Consider the following 20,293-nt stretch of genomic DNA (forward strand, 5'->3'; position numbering starts at 1 on the left):
AAAGAAAGAAAAAGAAAATAAGATACCCTTATTACTAAGTTAGAAAACAAAGCAAGCCAAGGTGTGCTGGCTCACGCCTGTAATCTCAGCACTTTGGGAGGCTGAGGCAGGAGGATCACTTCAGTCTAGGATTTGAGACCAACTGGGCCACATGGCAAGACCCCATCTCTATAGAGACCACAAAAATTAACTGGGTGTGGTGCATGCCTGTGGCCCCAGCTACTTGGGGCGGCTGCATCTCTGGTCCTTTTTCTCAGCCTTGTCACTCAGTCATCTGCTGTCACATACAACTTTCATGATGGCACTTGCTGTGAATCCAGTGGCTTAAGCCCGGCCCCGTGTCGGGACCCTCGTTCTCCGTCCTGTATGACGCTGTGCTGTGTGTCAGTAGGCAGCCTGCTCAGTGGGCATGCCCCGTCTTTGCCTTCCCCAGAGGGACATTGGCTGGCGCCCGGACAGCACCCACCTGCTAGTCTTCTCCACCGAGTCGGCCTTCCACTATGAGGCTGACGGTGCCAATGTGCTGGCTGGCATCATGAACCGAAATGATGAACGGTGCCACCTGGATGCCACGGGCAGCTATACCCAGTACAGGACCCAGGACTACCCATCGGTGCCCACCCTGGTGCGCCTGCTCGCGAAGCACAACATCATCCCCATCTTCGCTGTCACCAACTACTCCTATAGCTACTACGAGGTACGCAGCCGGGGCCCCATGGCGGGAGGTGGTCAAGGCCAGAGGTCCATGGAGCTTCTCAGACAACCCTGCTTCCCTCCCTTCCCCCCTCCCTCCCTTCCTCCCTCCCTCCTTTCCCGTCCCTCCCTTCCTCCCTCCCTCCTTCCTCCCTTCCTCTCTTCTTCCCTTTCTTCCTTCCTCCCTTCCCAAATCATTTGGGCACCCCAAGAGTGGACCTTGGTGGGAAGGGAAGGCATGTGCCCATCCTCCACCCCAAGTCCCAAGCAGGTGGGGCTAAGAGGGCAGGCTCTGCGACACCACAGCAGGTTCCATGCCTCAGTTTCCCCATCCTCAAAGTGGGGAGAATCCCAGAGCTGTTCAGATTCAGGGAGCTGCTTAGCCTGAGACCTGGCCTTCTCTCCTGCAGAAGCTTCACACCTATTTCCCGGTCTCCTCGCTGGGGGTGCTGCAGGAGGACTCATCCAACATCGTGGAACTGCTGGAGGAGGCCTTCAATGTGAGGGCAGCTCGGGCTCCAGAGTCTGAGCCCTTCTGGGGCAGGGTGGGAGGTGGGCAAGGGGCGTCTTGGGTCGTGGTAGGGAAATGGGTCTGGGACAGGCTGGTGAGGAAGGGTCTCTGGCTATCCCTGAGGCCAAAGGGGCCACCTGGGCCTGGCTCTGGCTCCTACAGGCTCTGTGATACCCCACATGACATCAGCCGCACATGAAGGTGGGGTGGAGCACAGCCAGGCCCCCTGCAGAGCACCGACCACCACCTTCTTCCTTTAGCGCATCCGCTCCAACCTGGACATCCGAGCCCTAGATAGCCCCCGAGGCCTTCGGACAGAGGTCACTTCCAAGATGTTCCAGAAGACGAAGACGGGGTCCTTTCATATCCGGCGGGGGGAAGTGGTACGCCTCTGTGGGGGTAGCAGGGTGGGGGACAGGCATAGCACCCCACTCGGAGTGAAATCATCTGAAACACCTGTCAAGAGCATGGCCCTTGGAGTCAGGCAGGGCTGGGTGCAACTCCCTGGGGCCAGCCGTTTCCATGAGTCCGGCATGCCCCTCTGCCTGTTGGCTTCCTCTGCGTGTGAGCATCAAGCCCCGAGGCTTGCTGGGGCAGTAAATGGATTAGTGTCACGAAGCCCAGAGGCCCCGGCCACTGTCACTGTCGCTGTGATTGTGACTGCACTGGGAAGGAGGGAGTTTTCAGCCCTGTGGGAGGTGAGCAGGAGCTCGTGTCAGGGATCCAGACACCTCCTAGGAACTTGGGGGCTGAGGGCCTTCAGGCACCAGTGGCCCTCTGGTCCTTGGGGCTGGGCCTGCGTTGGCTGACCACGGGGTCCCTGCAGGGCATGTACCAGGTGCAGCTGCGGGCCATCGAGCACGTGGATGGGACGCATGTGTGCCAGCTGCCGGAGGAGGACCAGAAAGGCAACATCCATCTGAAACCTTCCTTCTCCGATGGCCTCAAGATGGACGTGGGCATCATCTGTGACGTGTGCCCTTGCGAGCTGGTACGACACAGTTCCACCAGGCAGGAGGGGAGAGCTGAGCCAAGCACCCTGGGGTCCTAACGAATGAAGCAGGACTCCTGTGCCCCATCTCCCTTGTGGGGTGTCCCGAGGCACAGAGGGCAGCAGAAGAGTCCATTGGCCCCGGACCTGCACCCCCAATGCACCCTACCGTGGTCTGATTTCAGCAAAAAGAGATGCGCTCAGCTCGCTGCAGCTTCAACGGAGACTTCATGTGCGGACACTGTGTGTGCAGCGAGGGCTGGTGAGTGGGGAAGGGAGTTGGGCGCCCAGGACACCAGTGGCCCCTGATGGGAAAGCTGGGCTCCTGCAGGGACCTGACCCTGCATGCACCTTGTACACCTGGCCAGGGGTGGGGTGGCAATCAAAGAAACGGCTGAAGGAGGGCACACCCACTTACTGGTCAAACCCAGCACTTTGAAATACGGAGATATATGGGCCGTCTCTAGAAAAAATTGCAGGGATTGAGACGGGGTGGCTGTTGGAGCTGGGGTCTGAATACTGGGGGACAGGCACAGGAGGGCGACTTCCTTATCACTCCATGCCTTTGGTATTCTGAGTCATGTGTCCTATTACCTAATCAGAAGAGAGCTGGTAAACACATGGCAGTGAGGGCTTTAGCTTCAGGACACTGGATGAACCTGTCACAACTTGAGGCAAAGCAGTGAGGAAAGGACACTGGAAGAGGCGACAGGGCACTGGGGTTTAGGTCTCAGCTCAGCCACTTCTGTCTGCTTGACTTGGAGCTGCCTCAGCCCTCTCAGAGCCTCAGTTTCCTCATCTGTAAAATCAGACAGCAGGCCAGGCATGGTGGCTCACGCCTGTAATCCCAGCACTTTGGGAGGCCGAGGTGGGTGGATCACCTGAGGTCAGGTGTTCGATACCAGCCTGGCCAAATGGTGAACCTCGTCTCTAAAACAAATACAAAAATTAGCTGGGCATGGTGGCGGGCACCTGTAATCCCAGCTACTTGGGAGGCTGAGGCAGGAGAATTGCTTGAACCCAGGAGGCAGAGGTTGCAGTGAACCAAGATCACATCATTGCAATCCAGCCCAGGTGACAAAAGCAAAACTCTGTCTAAAAAGTTAAAAATACAATGGGACAGTAAAAGCCCCAGCCTTTCTCCTGGGCTGTTTTGGGGAAGTGACCGGTTCCTCCTTCAGGAGCGGCCAGACCTGCAACTGTTCCACCGGCTCTCTGAGCGACATACAGCCGTGCCTGCGGGAGGGCGAGGAGAAGCCGTGCTCAGGCCATGGGGAGTGCCAGTGCGGGCACTGTGTATGCTATGGTGAAGGCCGCTACGAGGGTCAGTTCTGCGAGCATGACAACTTCCAATGTCCCCGCACTTCTGGGTTCCTCTGCAATGGTGAGCTCAGTGGCTGCGGCCAGTGCTGATGGTGGGGTAAGGGGTGGACCTTGAGTGTGAACTTCCTGTCAGGACCCAGGTTGGGAGAGCCAGGCTTGGAATCAGAATCCCCAAGTTCAGGCCCAGCCCCACTCTGGATGTCCTGAGGGCCGCCCCCAAGTCCTGCCCCAACCTGGACCTCACTTCTCTCATCTGCAATGTCCATGCCCAATGTCCATGTCCATGGCAGGACTTTCCCCTGGTTTTCGGATTCCAACTCCCCTGAGGTTCTCTCTGGCAGTTCAGTTCTATGCCCACCCCCCTCCTCCACACCCTTATCATTAGGGTGGGTGCCACCCAGCCCTCCAATGGTTGGCAGGTATATGGCATGATGATCTTTCCTCTCTCCAAAGATGATAAATTTCTTTTTTTTTTTTTTTGAGACGAAGTTTTGTTCTTGTCACCCAGGCTGGAGTGCAAAGATACAATCTCAGCTCACTGCAACCTCCACCTCCCAGGTTCAGTCTATTCTTCTGCCTCAGCAGCCGAATAGCTGGGACTACAGGCATGCGCCACCATACCCAGCTAATTTTGTATTTTTAGTAGAGAGGAGTTTCACCATGCTAGCCAGGCTGGTCTCAAACTCCTGACCTCAGGTGATCCGCCTGCCTCTACCTCCCAAAGTGCTGGGATTACAGGCCTGAGCCACCGCACCTGGCCCAAAGATGCTAAATTTCTAGCTGGAGGGCCTGGAGCTTCCTCTGTATTCTCACAGGTCCAAGCCGTAGGCACACAGTCTGACCAGGAACATCAGAGCTAGGCAGGGTCACAGAACTTGTACAAGGGGGCATATGGAAGGATTGGTAGTCAAATGGAAGAGGATGAATAAAAATCTACTCATCAAATACTTATGACACCCCCACAGTATACTTTCCAAGCCCCTGGTTTTCTACTCTTTCTTCTGTTCTCGCTTTTATTCATCATTTCTTTTCTTTAACTGTCTGTCCCTGAGTGCGTTCAGAGAAACGGAAGAAAGAACTGGGCACCACTGGAGAAAGGCAGACATGTGGCACAGAGGGAGTTATGAGAGAGAAAAGGAGGAAGATTCCTCAGGGAAAGGAGGCAGGGCCAGAGTACAAAGGGCTTCGGTTCTAGTCCAGGGCAGGACTTCATCCTTTGGACAAAAGAGAGTCACTAGAAGTTTTAATTTCATTTTCTATTTGTATATTAATCCTCTATCCAGCCACCTTGCTAAATATACCTATGAAATCTACTAATTTATCTGTAGATTCTTCTAGATACTTTGTAACATGCTCCTGATACTTGCAAATAAGAACAATTTTTAAAATGTATTTATTTTATTTATTTTTGAGATGGAGTCTCCCTTTGTCACCCAGGCTGGAGTGCAGTAGTGTGATCTTGGCTCACTGCAGCCTCTGCCTCCTTGGTTCAAGTGATTCTCCTGCTTCAGCCTCCCGAGTAGCTGGGATTACAGGCATCCACCAACATGCCCAGCTAATATTTATATTTTTAGGGGAGACAGGGTTTCACCATGTTGGCCAGGCTGGTCTTGAACTCCTGAGCTCAAGTGATCTGCCTGCCTTGGCCTCCCAAAGTGCTGGGATTACAGGTGTGAGCCACCACGCCTGGCCAACAGTTTTCTTACCTTCTTTTTTTTTTTTTTTTTTTTTTTGAGACGGAGTTTCGCTCTTGTTACCCAGGCTGGAGTGCAATGGCGCGATCTCGGCTCACCACAACCTCCGCCTCCTGGGTTCAGGCAATTCTCCTGCCTCAGCCTCCTGAGTAGCTGGGATTACAGGCACGTGCCACCATGCCCAGCTAATTTTTTGTAGTTTTAGTAGAGACGGAGTTTCACCGTGTTGACCAGGATGGTCTTGATCTCTTGACCTCATGATCCACCCGCCTCGGCCTCCCAAAGTGCTGGGATTACAGGCTTGAGCCACCGCGCCCGGCCAGTTTTCTTACCTTCTAATGCTTACATATCTTATTTATTTTTCTGACCTTATTGCATTGGCCAGGACCCATTAGAGGTTCTTAGCCAGGGGAACAGGAGACACATGATTGGATTTGTTTTGAGATGATTACTCTGGCTGCAGAGTGGAAGGTAGAAGACAGGATGAAGGCAGAGATGGAGGGAAGGAGATTCTAGGAAAGTGAGGAAGAGATGACTTCTGCCCCAGGCTAGAGGCATCCTGGCTCCCACAGCTCTGCTCCCACAGGTCCTCCCTGCCAGGTGGGCAGCCTGCACTACAGGTGCAGATATGGCTCTCATCTCCCTTCCCTGTCCCTCTCTGCAGACCGAGGACGCTGCTCCATGGGCCAGTGTGTGTGTGAGCCTGATTGGACAGGCCCAAGCTGTGACTGTCCCCTCAGCAATGCCACCTGCATCGACAGCAATGGGGTAAGCCTGGGCATAAGACAGACTATGTCTGTCAGGACCACCCATGTTCTCCAGAGAGAGCCCTGTGGAGAGAGCAGAGAGGAGCAGGCAGGGATGGGACACGACTGGCTCACTGGTGCCCCCTTCTACCCCAGGGCATCTGTAATGGACGTGGCCACTGTGAGTGTGGCCGCTGCCACTGCAACCAGCAGTCACTCTACACGGACACCATCTGTGAGATCAACTACTCGGCGGTGAGGCTGGGACCTATGGGGTGTGGGCATGAGAACCCTGGGCACAGGGCAGGGTGGGCAGGAGGGGCTGAGCCTGATGCCACAGAATCTGGCCAAGGGCAAGAGGTTTGGGAAGCCGAGATCTGGCAGAGTTCACCCAACACAGTGTCTGTCTGCCCCACCTTTCTCCACCAAGATCCACCCGGGTCTCTGCGAGGACCTACGCTCCTGCGTGCAGTGTCAGGCCTGGGGCACCGGGGAGAAGAAGGGGCGCACGTGTGAGGAATGCAGCTTCAAGGTCAAGATGGTGGATGAGCTTAAGAGAGGTAGAGGCAGGGGCTGAGGACTGGGGGTGCTGGGAGTCTTGGCAGGGCTCATCCAACAGGGCAGGGGTGTCCTCACCTGGGCAGGGGCTTGCAGTCTGGGCTATGGCCACACAATCCGGACAGGCCCTCCAGAGCTGGGAGGGACCACAGAACCCAGATAGAGGACACTGAGTCCCAGAAGAGGGTAAAAACCTGGGCAGGAAGCATGGAACCCAGGTGGTGGGACACAGTGTGGCCCAGGGAGGGACCAAGAGTCTTGTGGGAGGCACTTTATTGGGCAGGGGCATGAATGCAGCAGGGGTACATGGTCGGGCTATGGGGACACGCAGCCTCCCCTCCTCGAGGTCAGATACGTTTTCTGGACACTGAGTTCCTGGGCGATGTCCAGGCCAGGGAGGTGGGGGAGGTAGGTTTCTAGGCTCTGACGCTCCTGAGCACAGGAGGCCCCGCCTCACCCGTCCCTGTGCCAGGTGAGAGCACAGCTTTGCCAGGACTTCCACTCTTCCCCAGGAGGCCCTGCAGTGGGTGAGGCAGATCCCAGAGTAGGGCCCCCTCATCAGACCCTGGGGACCTCTGGGGCGGAGGGGTGTGGTTGGGGTGCCCTGCTGACCGTCTGTGGGTACAGCAGAGGAGGTGGTGGTGCGCTGCTCCTTCCGGGACGAGGATGACGACTGCACCTACAGCTACACCATGGAAGGTGACGGTGCCCCCGGGCCCAACAGCACTGTCCTGGTGCACCGGAAGAAGGGTGAGCTGGCGGGCCAGGCGCAGGGAGGGGCTTGTTGCCAGAGCTCAGTGGGGCGGACAGGCACCACCTCCCCTGCCTCCTCTCCTCCACAGACTGCCCTCCCGGGTCCTTCTGGTGGCTCATCCCCCTGCTCCTCCTCCTCCTGCCACTGCTGGCCCTGCTGCTGCTGCTCTGCTGGAAGTACTGCGCCTGCTGTAAGGTGAGAGCCCACCCCCGCCTCCAGCCCCACCCCAACAGGGCCCCACCCTCCACCAGGGTCCCCACCTCCACAGGGTCCTCACCCCAACAGGACCCCCACCCTCCACCAGGGTCCCCACCTCCGCAGGGTCCCCACCCCAACAGGACCCCCACCCTCCACCAGGGTCCCCACCTCCGCAGGGTCCCCACCCCAACAGAACCCCCACCCTCCACCAGGGTCCCCACCTCCGCAGGGTCCCCACCCTCCACCAGGGTCTCCACCCTCCACCAGGGTCTCCACCTCCCCAGGGTCCCCAACCCACTCCTAGGTCCCCACCTACCCAGGGTCCCTTCCCTGACAGGGTTCCTACCTTCCATCAGGGCCTTCCTCAGGGTCCCCAACTCCCACCAGGGTCCCCACCTCCCCATGGCTCCCTGAACAGCCCACCCACCATCCCCACTCCCGCAGCTTTGTACTCAGAGGCTTCGGCCCATGGAGCCCAGCTGTCTGGATTCTGGTCCCAGCTGGGCAAGTTACTTAGTCTCTCCATGCCTCAGTTCCCTCATCTATAAAATGAAGATCATAGAATTGACCTCAGAAAGTAGAGCTGAAGCTTACATTAGTGAAGTAAAGTTCTCAGAAGGGACTGACCCATGGCACGCACCATCGCCCGTCCTGCCTTGGCTAGAACCCCAGCAACCCCATCCAGCTTCCCAAGTGACAGTGATGACAATAAAGCCCATAAGCTCCCAGCCTGAGTCATCCTGGAGCCCCAGCCCCCAGCGCAGCCCTTGCCAGCGTCCCCTGGCTCATCAGTGTTTCTCATTGTGCTGTCATGACAACATGTCCAATGACTCCATTTCCCCGCCTCCCACCACCCCATGAGGTCACTGGGGCAAGGTCACTATGCCCTATGGCAGATGGAGAAATTGGGGCTAGAGGCAGGTGATAAATGCATGGTCCTCGGAAGGAGCCGAGTCAAGCTGCTACATCTGCCCCAGCTCTAGCTCTCGCCCAGGACACCTGCTCCATCAGCCATCGGTGGCCAGATCCCTGAGAGCACCTGCTCTGGGGTCAGCCACGTGCAAAGGGCCTGGGAGCCACAACACGGAAGGAAGGGCCCCTGCTTGCCAGAAGCTGGCGGTCGTTGGAGAGAACAGACAAGAGAGAGGAAAGTGTGGAGGCTGGCATGGCTCAGAGTGGGGGCTGTAGGCAGCGGAGACCACACTCCGTAGTAACCCCCAATGTTGTGGGATATTAATGTGCATTACATAGAAAAGGAGTTACGTGATCAAATAGGTCTGAGCCAGGCACAGGCACGTGTGCCTGTCGTCCCAACTACTTGGAAAGCTGAGGCAGGAGGATCGCTTGAGCCTGGGAGTTTGAGGCTACAGTGAACTATTATTACACACTGCACTCCAGCCTCAATGACTGAGTGAGACTCGGTCTCAAAAAGAAAAAAAAAAAAAAAAAGGTTTAAGAAACAAGTTTCTGGCCAGGCACGGTAGCTCACGCCTGTAATCCCAGCACTGTGGGAGCCCAAGGCCGGTGAATCACTTGAGATCAGGAGTTCCAGACCAGACTGGCCTGGCTAATATGGTGAAGCCCCGTCTCTACTAGAAATACAACATTAGCTGGGCATAGAGGCAGGTGCCTGCATTCCCAGTTACTCAGGGGGCTGAGGCAGGAGAATCACTTGAACCTGGGAGGCAGAGGTTGCAGTGAGCCGAAATCGTGCCACTGCACTCCTCCAGTCTGGGCAAGAGAGTGAGACTCCGTCTCAAAAACAAAAATAAATTCTTTTCTGCAGGACTTTTCAGAGCCTTTGATATAGTCCTGTGGCTAATGAACCTGCAAGAGGGGCAGGGGGAATGAATTCAGTGCTTCCCAAGTGAATCTGACCACAGAACCCTTCCCGAGCACCTGGCAGGATGAGGGTTCCATGGCACAAACTTTGGGAGCCCTCTGCCTCCATCACCGTCTATGCCCGTGTGTGCCATGCTTACCCCTGCTGCCACCTGGATATTCTGGTGTCTGGGGAGGCAGTGTCATCCCTCTGGACTATTGGCATGGGGTGGGGTGGCTGGAAGGGCTTACCTGGGCCAGGGCAGCTGTCTTTGGCCTCACCCTCACCCACCTTGTCTCCTAGGCCTGCCTGGCACTTCTCCCTTGCTGCAACCGAGGTATGGGCCTGGCATCACACGGGCAGCGGGGGCTCTGACTGCCCTTTCTCTGAGCTGGGGTGGAGGGAAGTGGGGACGGAGCCTGGAACGGCAGAGGCTGGAGGCTCTGGGGTCCCACTGATGAGGTTGGGCTATGTGGGTCTAGGGAGGGGTGCCGTGCTGAGGACCCCATCCTGCAGGTCACATGGTGGGCTTCAAGGAAGACCACTACATGCTGCGGCAGAACCTGATGGCCTCGGACCACCTGGACACGCCCATGCTACGCAGTGGGAACCTCAAGGGCCGTGACGTGGTCCGCTGGAAGGTCACCAACAACGTGCAGCGTCCTGGCTTTGCCACTCATGCCGCCAGCATCAACCCCACAGAGCTGGGTGAGGGCAGGGCTGGAGGCCGCAGCTCTGGGCAGTGCCCCTGGGGCCCTCTGTTCCAGATCCGGGATCCACCTCTTCCCTGGGTGTGGGGTGCAGGCACAGGGCTCAGCCACCTTTTGCCCCATCCTGATGGCGCTATGAACCCCATGCCTCAGCATGCACGGCCTGCTGACCAGGCGTGCCCTGATCCTAGCATGGTTGTTGGAGGGACACTCTGTGGTGCCCGTCATGTGGGGGGCTGACCACATCCGTCTCACCGCCTCCCACTGCCTGCCCCTAGTGCCCTATGGGCTGTCCTTGCGCCTGGCTCGCCTCTGCACCGAGAACCTGCTGAAGCCTGACACTCGAGAGTGCACCCAGCTGCGCCAGGAGGTGGAGGAGAATGTAAGGCCCCAGGAGCTAAGCCTGGCTGGCAGTGTGGGCTCGAGGGCGGGTGGAGTGGGCAGGGCAGAGCAAATGCGGCTGTGGCACCGAGATTCGTTCACTAGAGAGGGGCTTCTCTGGACCTGTGCCTGGCGGGGGCATCCTGGGATCTGTTTCCAGAGGGCAGGAGGCCCCTTGGGGCATGCCCCAGCTAACCTTGAGGGCCTCTGGGTAGAGAGCCTGCCAGGCTCCCAGGGTCCCCAGCCTGAGGGCTTGCCATGGGGTCACCTAGGCCCAGCCTCACACCCCTCCCTTGCCTGGCAGCTGAATGAGGTGTACAGACAGATCTCTGGTGTTCACAAGCTCCAGCAGACCAAGTTCCGGTGAGTCCTGGGGTGCCTGGGTGGGGTGGGGGAGCCACTCCAACCACTGACTCCAGGAGCTGAAGCCCCCAGGCAGATCCAGCCTCCACTTCAGGGCTGTCTGGCTCACAGTGTTCTCTTTGTCCCCACAGACAGCAGCCCAATGCCGGGAAAAAGTGAGTAGAAGACGCGGTAAGACAGCCCCCATGTCCTGCCTGCCTGTCCCCAGCCCAGCCACCTGCCTCCTCCGTCCCTGCTCCAGCTCCGTTTCGTAGGAAGGGAGGGGCAGATGTGTCCGTCATGGGTTCAGACCTATGGGTTCAGACCTTCATTTGTTCCTTGGATCATTTCTTCAACAAATGCTAATGTAAAGGGCTTGCTATGCAGTAGCAAAAGCCCTGGGCAAAAGCGAATCAGCCCAGTCCCCACTCTCATATGGGTGACAGCCCAGCCCCCCACCCAGTACCAGCGATATAGCAGGTGCCCAGCTCCATCCGCTCCAGGGTGCAAGACCCTGATCCTGGGTGCACCTCTGGGGGCCAGGCAGGTCACACACCTATTTCCTCAGGTCCTACTCTGAGTCCTGGCCGTTCAGGGGAGAGCAAGGGAGTGAGGAGGGAGTCTCAGTGCAGAAACAGCAGAGGTAGAATAACAGCACATGGCCATCAGTAAGAACAGTCAGCCGGGCATGGTGGCTCTCACCTGTAATCCCAGCATTTTGGGAGGCCGAGGCAGGAGGATCACCTGAGGTCAGGAGTTCAAGACCAGCCAGGACAACATGGTGAAACCCCATCTCTACTAAAAATACAAAAATTAGCTGGACGTGGTGGCAAGCACCTGTAATCCCAGGAACGTGGGAGGCTAAGGCAGGAGAATTGTTTGAATCCAGGAGGCAGAGGTTGTAGTGAGCTGAGATTGCATCACTGCACTCCAGCCTGAGTGACAGAGGGAGACTCTATCTCAAAAAATAAATAAATAAAAAGAATGGCTGACCAGCATTTCTGCGGGCCTGCTACAGGCCAGGCATCATCCTGAGGGCTTTTGGTGTGGTTATCTTATTCAGCCCTCTCATCAAGCCTGGGAGGTAGACATCACTGCTGTTCCCATTTTACAGATTAGGAAGCTGAGGCTCAAAAGGGTTAAGTGACTTGCCCAAGGTTACTCAGCTGTTGAGAATTAGAGCCAGGGCTGGGGCCGCAGCAGCCTGGCTTGAGCACTCACACCCTTAGCATCTTTGCTGTCCAGCCCTTGATGAGGTGGGCAGGGAAGCCCACTTGACAGAGGAGGACGCTGAGGCTCAGGGAGGCGCCGTGGCTAGGCTGAGACTGCAGGGTAAGGGGTTTGGGCCTTCCATGGGCCTGGAGCACTGCCTGCCTCTGAAGACCCTGCATTTCTTGTTGACTTACATCCTGGCCCCCGAAGGGGAGAGGACAGGCTGGGGGGACAGGGACAACAGGTGCCAGCCTGACCCCTCCCCTGCCTGAACCCTCCACCCTCGGCCCAGGCAAGACCACACCATTGTGGACACAGTGCTGATGGCACCCCGCTCGGCCAAGCCGGCGCTTCTGAAGCTTACGGAGAAACAGGTGGAGCAGAGGGCCTTCCACGAGCTCAAGGTGGCCCCTGGCTACTACACCCTCACTGCAGACCAGGGTAGGAGGACGGATCCCTTGTGCCACCCCCTTGTACCTCCCACTCATGTGGCCCCGTGACCCACCTCTGACCACCTCCCAACCCCCACCCAGATGCCCGGGGCATGGTGGAGTTCCAGGAGGGCGTGGAGCTGGTGGATGTGCGGGTTCCCCTCTTCATCCGGCCTGAGGACGATGACGAGAAGCAGCTGCTGGTGGAGGCCATCGACGTCCCTGCGGGCACTGCCACCCTTGGCCGCCGCCTGGTAAACATCACCATCATCAAGGAGCAAGGTGAGTCAGGATAGGGAGAGCGGGGGAGGCAGACGGGGGCTCGGGGGCACGGGTTCCTCCTGCTCAAGTGGAAGTGCGGCCTGGCCACATGGCCTGGGCCAGTCGCTTAACCTCTGCAAGCCTTGGTTTCTCCATCTGTAAAATGGGTAAGGGCTCTTTTACAGAACCCGTGGCTGTTCACCTCAGCACAGTGCCTGATGGTGAACGCTCAGTAAATGGAAGCTTCTGTTAACTTCATCATAAGGGGCCAGCCCCTTGTTCCTCTCACTCTAGAGGAGGGGTCGGCCAAGGCATCTTGACATGGACATCTGACCCCTCCTCCCCACCTGCGCCCAAAGCCACAGGCCTCAGGCCTCTTCCTGCTCTGCTCCAGGACCGGGGCTGAGAGCTCCGTCTCTGGTCCTGCCCCTGCCTGACCTTCCTCTGCCCTGGCCCTTCCAGGATGTCTGCAGGACACTTTGTTCCAGCTTTACTTTTTTTTTTTTCTTGAGATGGAATCTCGCTGTCATCCAGGCTGGAGTGCAATGGCGTGATCTTGGCTCACTGCAGCTGCTGCCTCCCAGACTGAAGCGACTCTCCTGCCTCAGCCTCCTGAGTAGCTGGGATTACAGGCGTGCGCCACCATGCCCGGCTAATTTTTGTAGCTTTAGTACAGACGGGTTTCACCATGTTGGCCGGATTGGTCTCAAACTCCTGACCTCAGGTGATCCGCCTGCCTCGGCCTCCCAAAGTGCTGGGATTACAGGCATGAGCCACCACGCCCAGCCCCTCACCCTTTTCTGGAAGGATTTTCTGTCCTACTCCTGCACCCTTCCCAGAGGGCACTGCCTAGAGGGAACCAAGTGGACTCCTGGATTCTGGGCTGGGCTGGGCCACGGGAGAGCAGGAGGTGGGAAAGGACTGGGTCTAGCACGCTCTGACCAGTCCTTGGTCCTTGCAGCCAGTGGGGTGGTGTCCTTTGAGCAGCCGGAGTACTCAGTCAGCCGTGGGGAGCAGGTGGCCCGCATTCCTGTCATCCGGCGTGTCCTGGATAGTGGCAAATCCCAGGTCTCCTACCGCACACAGGATGGCACTGCGCAGAGCAACCGGGTGAGGCTCTGCCACGGGGTTGAGGGTACGGCCTGGGGGGGCTGCATGGGTACTGGATTGGGTTCCCGAGACAAAGCAGCACATGGCAGCTACTTGAGTCCCTGGATGCTGGTGATGCCCCGGCTGGCCTCCCAAGGACACGTCCACCTGCTCCTGCCACCCTGTAGCAGGGGAGTCTCACCCACCCAAAGTGCTGGTGACACCCTGGGTGAGGCTCCCTTGCTGCCAGGGACTCAGGCCAAGCGGGCTCTTTCCTACTTCATGGGCCAGGGACCTGCCGAGACCATTCCTGTCCCCTCCAACAACCCAGGATCCACAGGGCAGCCAAACCTCGGGAGAGAAACAAACTCCCCTGTATGCCCCAGTCCTGGAGGCTTTGGGCTTCTTCAGCTGGGATTGAAGACCCCATGTCCCCAGGTCAGACTCCCGAGGGCTGTCCTTGTTTCCCTCTCCTGGCCAAGCAACAGGAGCAGCTCTTCAAGGCAGGGAGTGCCGTGGCTGGGCCAGTGTCACCTTCATCACTGAACTCCAGTGCCAGGGGGCAGCCAAATCCAGGTGGCAGGCAGGCAGGATTGGGTTTACAGGCTTCATAATTTTGCTTCTTTTGTTTCATGTGGGGATTTTTTGCTTCTTCATTTTTTTAGGGAGACAGGGTCTGGCTATGTTGCCCAGGCTGGTCTTGAACTCCTGACCTGAAATGATCCGTCCACCTTGGCCTCCCAAAGTGCTAGGATTACAGGGGCGAGCCACTGTGCCAGGCCTAATTTTTGAATTTTTAGTAGAGACGGGGTTTTGCCATGTTGGCCTTAAACTCCTGATCTCAAGTGATCCACCCACGTCAGCTTCTCAGAGTGCTGGGATTACAGATGTGAGCCACCTCACCTGGCCTTTCTAGGTTTGTTTTGTTTTGTTTTGTTTTTTTTGAGACGGAGTTTCACTCATGTTACCCAGGCTGGAGTGCAATGGCGCGATCTTGGCTCACCGCAATCTCTGCCTCCTGGGTTCAGGCAATTCTCCTGCCTCAGCCTCCTGAGTAGCTGGGATTACAGGCACGCACCACCATGCCCAGCTAATTTTTTGTATTTTTAGTAGAGACGGGGTTTCACTGTGTTGACCAGGATGGTCTCGATCTCTTGACCTCGTGATCCACCCGCCTCGGCCTCCCAAAGTGCTGGGATTACAGGCTTGAGCCACCGCGCCCGGCCATCTTTCTAGGTTTTAAATGTTAGCAAAAAGTGCACAATTAAAAAAGGCCGGGCATGGCGGTCACACCTGTCATCTCAGCACACTGGGAGGCCAAGGTGGGAGAATCACTTGAACCCAGGGGTTGGAGACCACCTTGGCAATGTGATGAGACCCTGTCTATACAAATGGTTTAGGCATTAGCCAGGCACTGTAGTGCGCGCTTGTGGACCCAGCTACTTGGGAGGCTGAGGCAGGAGAATCACCTGAGGCCAGGAGGTTGAGGCTGCAGTGAGCCATGTTCACGCCACTGCACTTCAGCCTGGGCAATGCAGTGAGAAACTGTCTCAAAAAAATAAAATATTTTTTTAAAAAAATCAAACAAAAAAGCACAAACAAAACCTGGCTCAATGCACTAGATCATGCCTGTAATCCCAACCATGGGAGGCCACAGTGGGAAGATCACTTGAGCCCAGGAGTTGGAGTCCAGCTTAGGCAACATAGTGAGACCCTGTCTCTATTAAAAAAAAAAAAAAAAAAAAAAAAAGGCTGGGCATGGTGGCTCACGCCTGTAATCCAAGCACTTTGGAGGCCAAGGCGGGCTAATCACCTGAGGTTGGGAGTTCAAGACCAGCCTGACCAACACGGTGAAACCCCATCTTAAAAAAATAAAAAAATAATAATTAAAAAAAGAATAAAGAAAGAAAGAAAAAAGGCCTGGCATGGTAGCTCATGCCTGTAATCCCAGCACTTTGGGAGGCCGAGGCGGGTGGATCACCTGAGGTCAGGTGTTCGAGACCAGCCTGACCAACGTGGAGAAACCATATGTCTACTAAAACTACAAAATTAGCCACACCTCATGGCACATACCTATAATCCCAGCTACTCAGGAGGCTGAGGCAGGAGAATTGCTTGAACCTAAGAGGCGGAGGTTACGGTGAGCTGAGATCTCACCATTGCATTGCAGCCTGGGCAACGAAACCAAAGGGCAACAAGACCAAAACTCTGTCTCAAAAAAGAAAAAAGAAAAAATGGCCAGGCACAGTGGCTCACGCCTGTAATCCTAGCACTTTGGGAGGCCAAGGTAGGTAGATAATAAGGTCAGGAGTTTGAGAACAGCCTGGCCAACATGGTGAAACTCTGTCTCTACTTTAAAAAAAAAATACATTTCTTCAGCACTACCTGGAAAAAAAAAAAAATTAGCCAAACGTGGTGGCACGTGCCCATAATCCCATTTACTTGGGAGGCTGAGGCAGGAGAATCACTTGAACCTGGGAGGTGGAGGTTGCAGTGAGCCGAGATCGCACCATTAAACTCCAATCTGGATGACAGAGCGAAACTCCATCTCAAAAAAAGGAAAAAGAGGCCGGGGCAGTGGCACACGCCTATAATCCCAGCACTTTGGGAGGCCGAGGTGGGTGGATCACCTGCCTTAAAGATCCCTGCCTTGAAGAGCTGCTCCTGCTGCTTGGCCAGGAGAGGGAAACACAGCCCTTGGGGAGTGACCTGGGGACATGGAGTCTTTGATCCCAGCTGAAGAAGCCCAAAGCCTCCAGGACTGGGGCATACAGGGAAGTTTGTTTCTCTCCCGAGGTTTGGCTGCCCTGTGGATCCTGGGTTGTTGGAGGGGACAGGAAGTCAGGAGTTCCAGACTAGTCTGACCAACACGGTGAAACCTCATCTCTACTAAACACAAAAAATTAGCTGGGTGTAGTGGTGCATGCCTGTAATCTCAGCTACTTGGGAGGCTGAGGCAGGAGAATCACTTGAACCCTGGAGGCAGAGGTTGCAGTGAGCCAAGATCACACCACTGCACTCCACCCTGGACAACAAGAGCGAAACTCTATCTCAAAAAAAAAAAAGAAAACAAAATTCTCTCAAAAGTAATAAAGTCTTGCCTCCCCGAGCCCACAGGCCCATTCAGCAAACATAGGGGAGCGTAGAGTCAGCAGACCTGGGCTGCCTGGCCACACCCTATTTTTATTTACTTCTTTTTATTGATAGGAGCTGTTCTCATTATTTTTCCAATGTGTCGCCATAAAAATTCCAAAGAAGTACATATCCACTCTCTTAAAAACAAAAAAAAAATTCCAAAGAATAATTTTTTAAGAGACAAGGACTCCCTCTAGCCCCAGGTGGAGTGCAGCGGCACAGTCCTGGCTCACTGCAGTCGAACTCCTGAGCTCAAGCAATCCTTCAACATCAGCCTCCCAAGTAGCTGGGACTACAGGCACTTGCCACCACACCCAGCTAATTTTTTATATTTTTAGTAGAGATGGGGTTTCATTGTGTTAGCCAGGATGATCTCAATCTCCTGACCTTGTGATTCCGCCCGACTCAGCCTCCCAAAGTGCTGGGATTACAGACGTGAGCCACCGCGCCTAGCTGGGCTCTTTCTTTCTATATAGATAGTGACATACACATATAGATATACATGTGGATGTCTATATCTTCACATTGATTACATTAGTACAAAAATTAGTCCATATTCTGGCCGGGATTGGTAGTTCACACCTGTAATCCCAGCACTTTGGGAGGCCGAGACAGGTGAATCACCTGAGGTCAGGAGTTTGACACCAGCCTGGCCAATGGCAAAACCCTGTCTCTACTAAAGATAAAAAAATTAGCCAGGCATGGCGATGGGTGCCTGTAATCCCAGCTACTAGGGAGGCTGAGGCAGGAGAATCATTTGAACTGGGGGTGGAGGTTGCAGTGAGCCACTTCAGTCTGGGTGAAAGAGCGAAACACCATCTCAAAAATATATAAAATAAAATGAGTACATACTCCAATGTCCCCATGTTCGGATATCCCAATAGTGTCCTTTACAGCGTTACTGTATTTCCCCCCAATCCAGGAACCAATCAAGGACGTGGCATTGAATTTTGTCACGTGTCTTGTCTCCTTTAATCTAGAACAGTTTCCTGGCTTTGTCTTCTGTGACACTGACTTTTTTTAAGACAGGGTCTTGCTCTATCGCCCAGGCTGGAGTGCAGTGGTGTGATCTCAACTCACTGCAACCTCCACCTCCCAGGTTCAAGCGATTCTCCTGCCTTAGCCTCTTGAGTAACTGGGATTACAGGCACCAGCCACCATGCCTGGCTAATGACACTTTTTTTTTTTTTTTTTTTAAAGACGGGGTTTCACCATGTTGGTCAGGCTGGTCTTGAACTCCCAACCTCAGATGATCTGCCCGCTCTGGCCTCCAAAGTGCTTGGATTACAGGCGTGAGCCACCATGCCCAGCGACACTGACATTTTTGAAGTATCCATGTAGGTTGCTTGCAGGCAGCTCCCTGGTTTTTTGTTGTTTTGTTTTTGATAACTTTGGGCCTCACTTTCTGAGTTGAGTGGCACGAGGTTGCCTCCCCAGCCACGGCCCTGGCTGCTGCGCCTGGAATTGAAATCTTGCCTCGAAGCACCACCTAGTGGTCTTCTATGGGAAGGATTTTTTTTTTTTTTTTTCCTCCCTGTTTTCATCCTGCTCAGGCAAGCTCCACGGCATTGAAATGAAGCTGGGCTGGCGGGGCGTGGTGGCTCACGCCTGTAATCCAACCACTTTGGAGGCCAAGGCGGGCGGATCACCTGAGGTCGGGAGTTCAAGACCAGCCTGATCAACATGGTGAAACCCCCATCTTAAAAAGTAAATAAATAAAATAAAGAAATGAAGCTGGGTGGCTCATGCCTGTAATCCCAGCACTTTGGGAGGCTGAGATGGGAAGATCGCTTGAGGCCAGTAGTTCAAGACCAGCCTAGGCAACATAGGATAACCCTGTCTCTACACACCAAAAAAAATTGGCCAGGTGTGCTGCACACCGGTAGTCCCAGCTACTCAGGAGGCTGAGGGAGAGGATGGCCTAAGCCCAGGAGGTGAAGCCTTCAGTGAGCTGTGATCATGCCCCTGCACTCCAGCCTGGGTGACAGAGTAAGACTCTGTCTCAAAAAACATGACTGGCCATGGTGGCTCATGCCTGTAATCTCAGCACTTTAAGGAGGCTGAGGTGGATCACTTGAGCTCAGGAGTTTGAGACCAGCCTGGCCCACATGGTAAAACCCCATCTCTAAACCCCAAAAATTAGCTGGGAGAGGTGGCAGGCACCTGTAATCCCAGCTACTTAGGAGGCTGAGGTTTGAGAATCACTTGAACCCAGGAGGTGGAGGTTGTAGTAAATCAAGATCACACCACTGCACTCCAGCCTAGGTGACAGAGTGAGATGGCCTTAAACACACACACCTGAAACTGATGTAAGTACTCCACTCAGTAAGCAGGGATGGTCTCTGCAGTGTCCGTGAGGTTGGGAGGGAGCATGTGGCCGTGATTCTTGTCTCATCCCCCAGCCATGACCCTGACCCTGACCCCCTCCACCCCCAGGACTATATCCCCGTGGAGGGCGAGCTGCTGTTCCAGCCCGGGGAGGCCTGGAAAGAGCTGCAGGTGAAGCTCCTGGAGCTGCAGGAGGTTGACTCTCTTCTGCGGGGCCGCCAGGCTCGCCGTTTCCATGTCCAGCTCAGCAACCCTAAGTTTGGGGCCCACCTGGGCCAGCCCCACTCTACCACCATCATCATCAGAGACCCAGGTGGGCAGAGCCTGTGATTGGCTTAAGCAGGGGGAGAGGTGGGGTGGGGGGGAGGGGCGTCTCTCAACTAGGGCTGCCAGACAGCAAATCCAAACACAGGACACCCAGGTAAATCTGAATTTCAGATCAACATACACATTGGTAGGATAGGTATGTCCCATGCAATATTTGGAACATACTTGTCTTTTTTTTTTTTTTTACAAGAGGGGCTGGGTGCACTGGCTCACACCTATAATCCCAGCACCTTGGGAGGCCAAAGTGGGAGGATCACTTGAGCCCAGGAGTTCTAGACCAGCCTGGGCAACACAGTATGACCTCATGTCTACAAAAAATAAACAAATTAGCTTGGCATAATGGTTTGCACCTGGGGTCCCAGGTCCTCAGGAGGCTGAAGTGGGAGGATCACTTGATCTCAGGGGATCTGGGCTGTATCGAGCTGTGATCACACCACTGCACAGTACCTGGGCCATGAAATGAGACTGTGTCCTCCCTTCCACACACACAAAAAAAGTTTGCTGTTTATCTTGGCTGGGCACAGGGCACAGTGGCTCATGCCTGTAATCCCAGCACTTTGGGAGGCTGAGGTGGGCAAATCACGAGGTCAAGAGATCGAGACCATCCTGGCCAACATGGTGAAATCCCGTCTCTACTAAAAATACAAAAATTAGCTGGGCATGGTGATGTGCACCTGTAGTCCCAGCTACTTGGGAGGCTGAGGCAGGAGAATTGCTTGAACCCGGGAGGTAGAGGTTGCAGTGAGCTGAGATCACGCCACTGCACTCCATCCTGGCGACAGAGCAA

General features: G+C 55.3%; 1 protein-coding gene across 5 annotated transcripts in view; it reads left to right on the forward strand.

Moving 5' to 3' along the window:
- Window positions 1–20,293, forward strand: part of ITGB4 (integrin subunit beta 4) — a 37,691-nt gene that overhangs the window by 8,386 nt on the left and 9,012 nt on the right. For all 5 annotated transcript variants that reach the window (XM_017535769.2, XM_017535770.2, XM_017535771.2 and 2 more), the window contains 20 exons: window positions 434–697; window positions 1,104–1,193; window positions 1,465–1,587; window positions 2,031–2,195; window positions 2,381–2,457; window positions 3,377–3,579; window positions 5,877–5,980; window positions 6,115–6,213; window positions 6,389–6,518; window positions 7,144–7,266; window positions 7,359–7,465; window positions 9,594–9,627; window positions 9,807–9,998; window positions 10,279–10,382; window positions 10,686–10,744; window positions 10,876–10,899; window positions 12,228–12,376; window positions 12,469–12,648; window positions 13,589–13,737; window positions 19,288–19,492. In XM_017535769.2, coding sequence (XP_017391258.1) covers window positions 434–697; window positions 1,104–1,193; window positions 1,465–1,587; window positions 2,031–2,195; window positions 2,381–2,457; window positions 3,377–3,579; window positions 5,877–5,980; window positions 6,115–6,213; window positions 6,389–6,518; window positions 7,144–7,266; window positions 7,359–7,465; window positions 9,594–9,627; window positions 9,807–9,998; window positions 10,279–10,382; window positions 10,686–10,744; window positions 10,876–10,899; window positions 12,228–12,376; window positions 12,469–12,648; window positions 13,589–13,737; window positions 19,288–19,492 — 2,581 coding nt within the window. The remainder of the gene's footprint in view (window positions 1–433; window positions 698–1,103; window positions 1,194–1,464; window positions 1,588–2,030; window positions 2,196–2,380; window positions 2,458–3,376; window positions 3,580–5,876; window positions 5,981–6,114; window positions 6,214–6,388; window positions 6,519–7,143; window positions 7,267–7,358; window positions 7,466–9,593; window positions 9,628–9,806; window positions 9,999–10,278; window positions 10,383–10,685; window positions 10,745–10,875; window positions 10,900–12,227; window positions 12,377–12,468; window positions 12,649–13,588; window positions 13,738–19,287; window positions 19,493–20,293) is intronic.

The sequence above is a fragment of the Cebus imitator genome, unplaced genomic scaffold (genome assembly GCF_001604975.1).
Source record: "Cebus imitator isolate Cc_AM_T3 unplaced genomic scaffold, Cebus_imitator-1.0 Scaffold93, whole genome shotgun sequence".
NCBI classification, from domain to species: Eukaryota; Metazoa; Chordata; class Mammalia; order Primates; family Cebidae; genus Cebus; species Cebus imitator.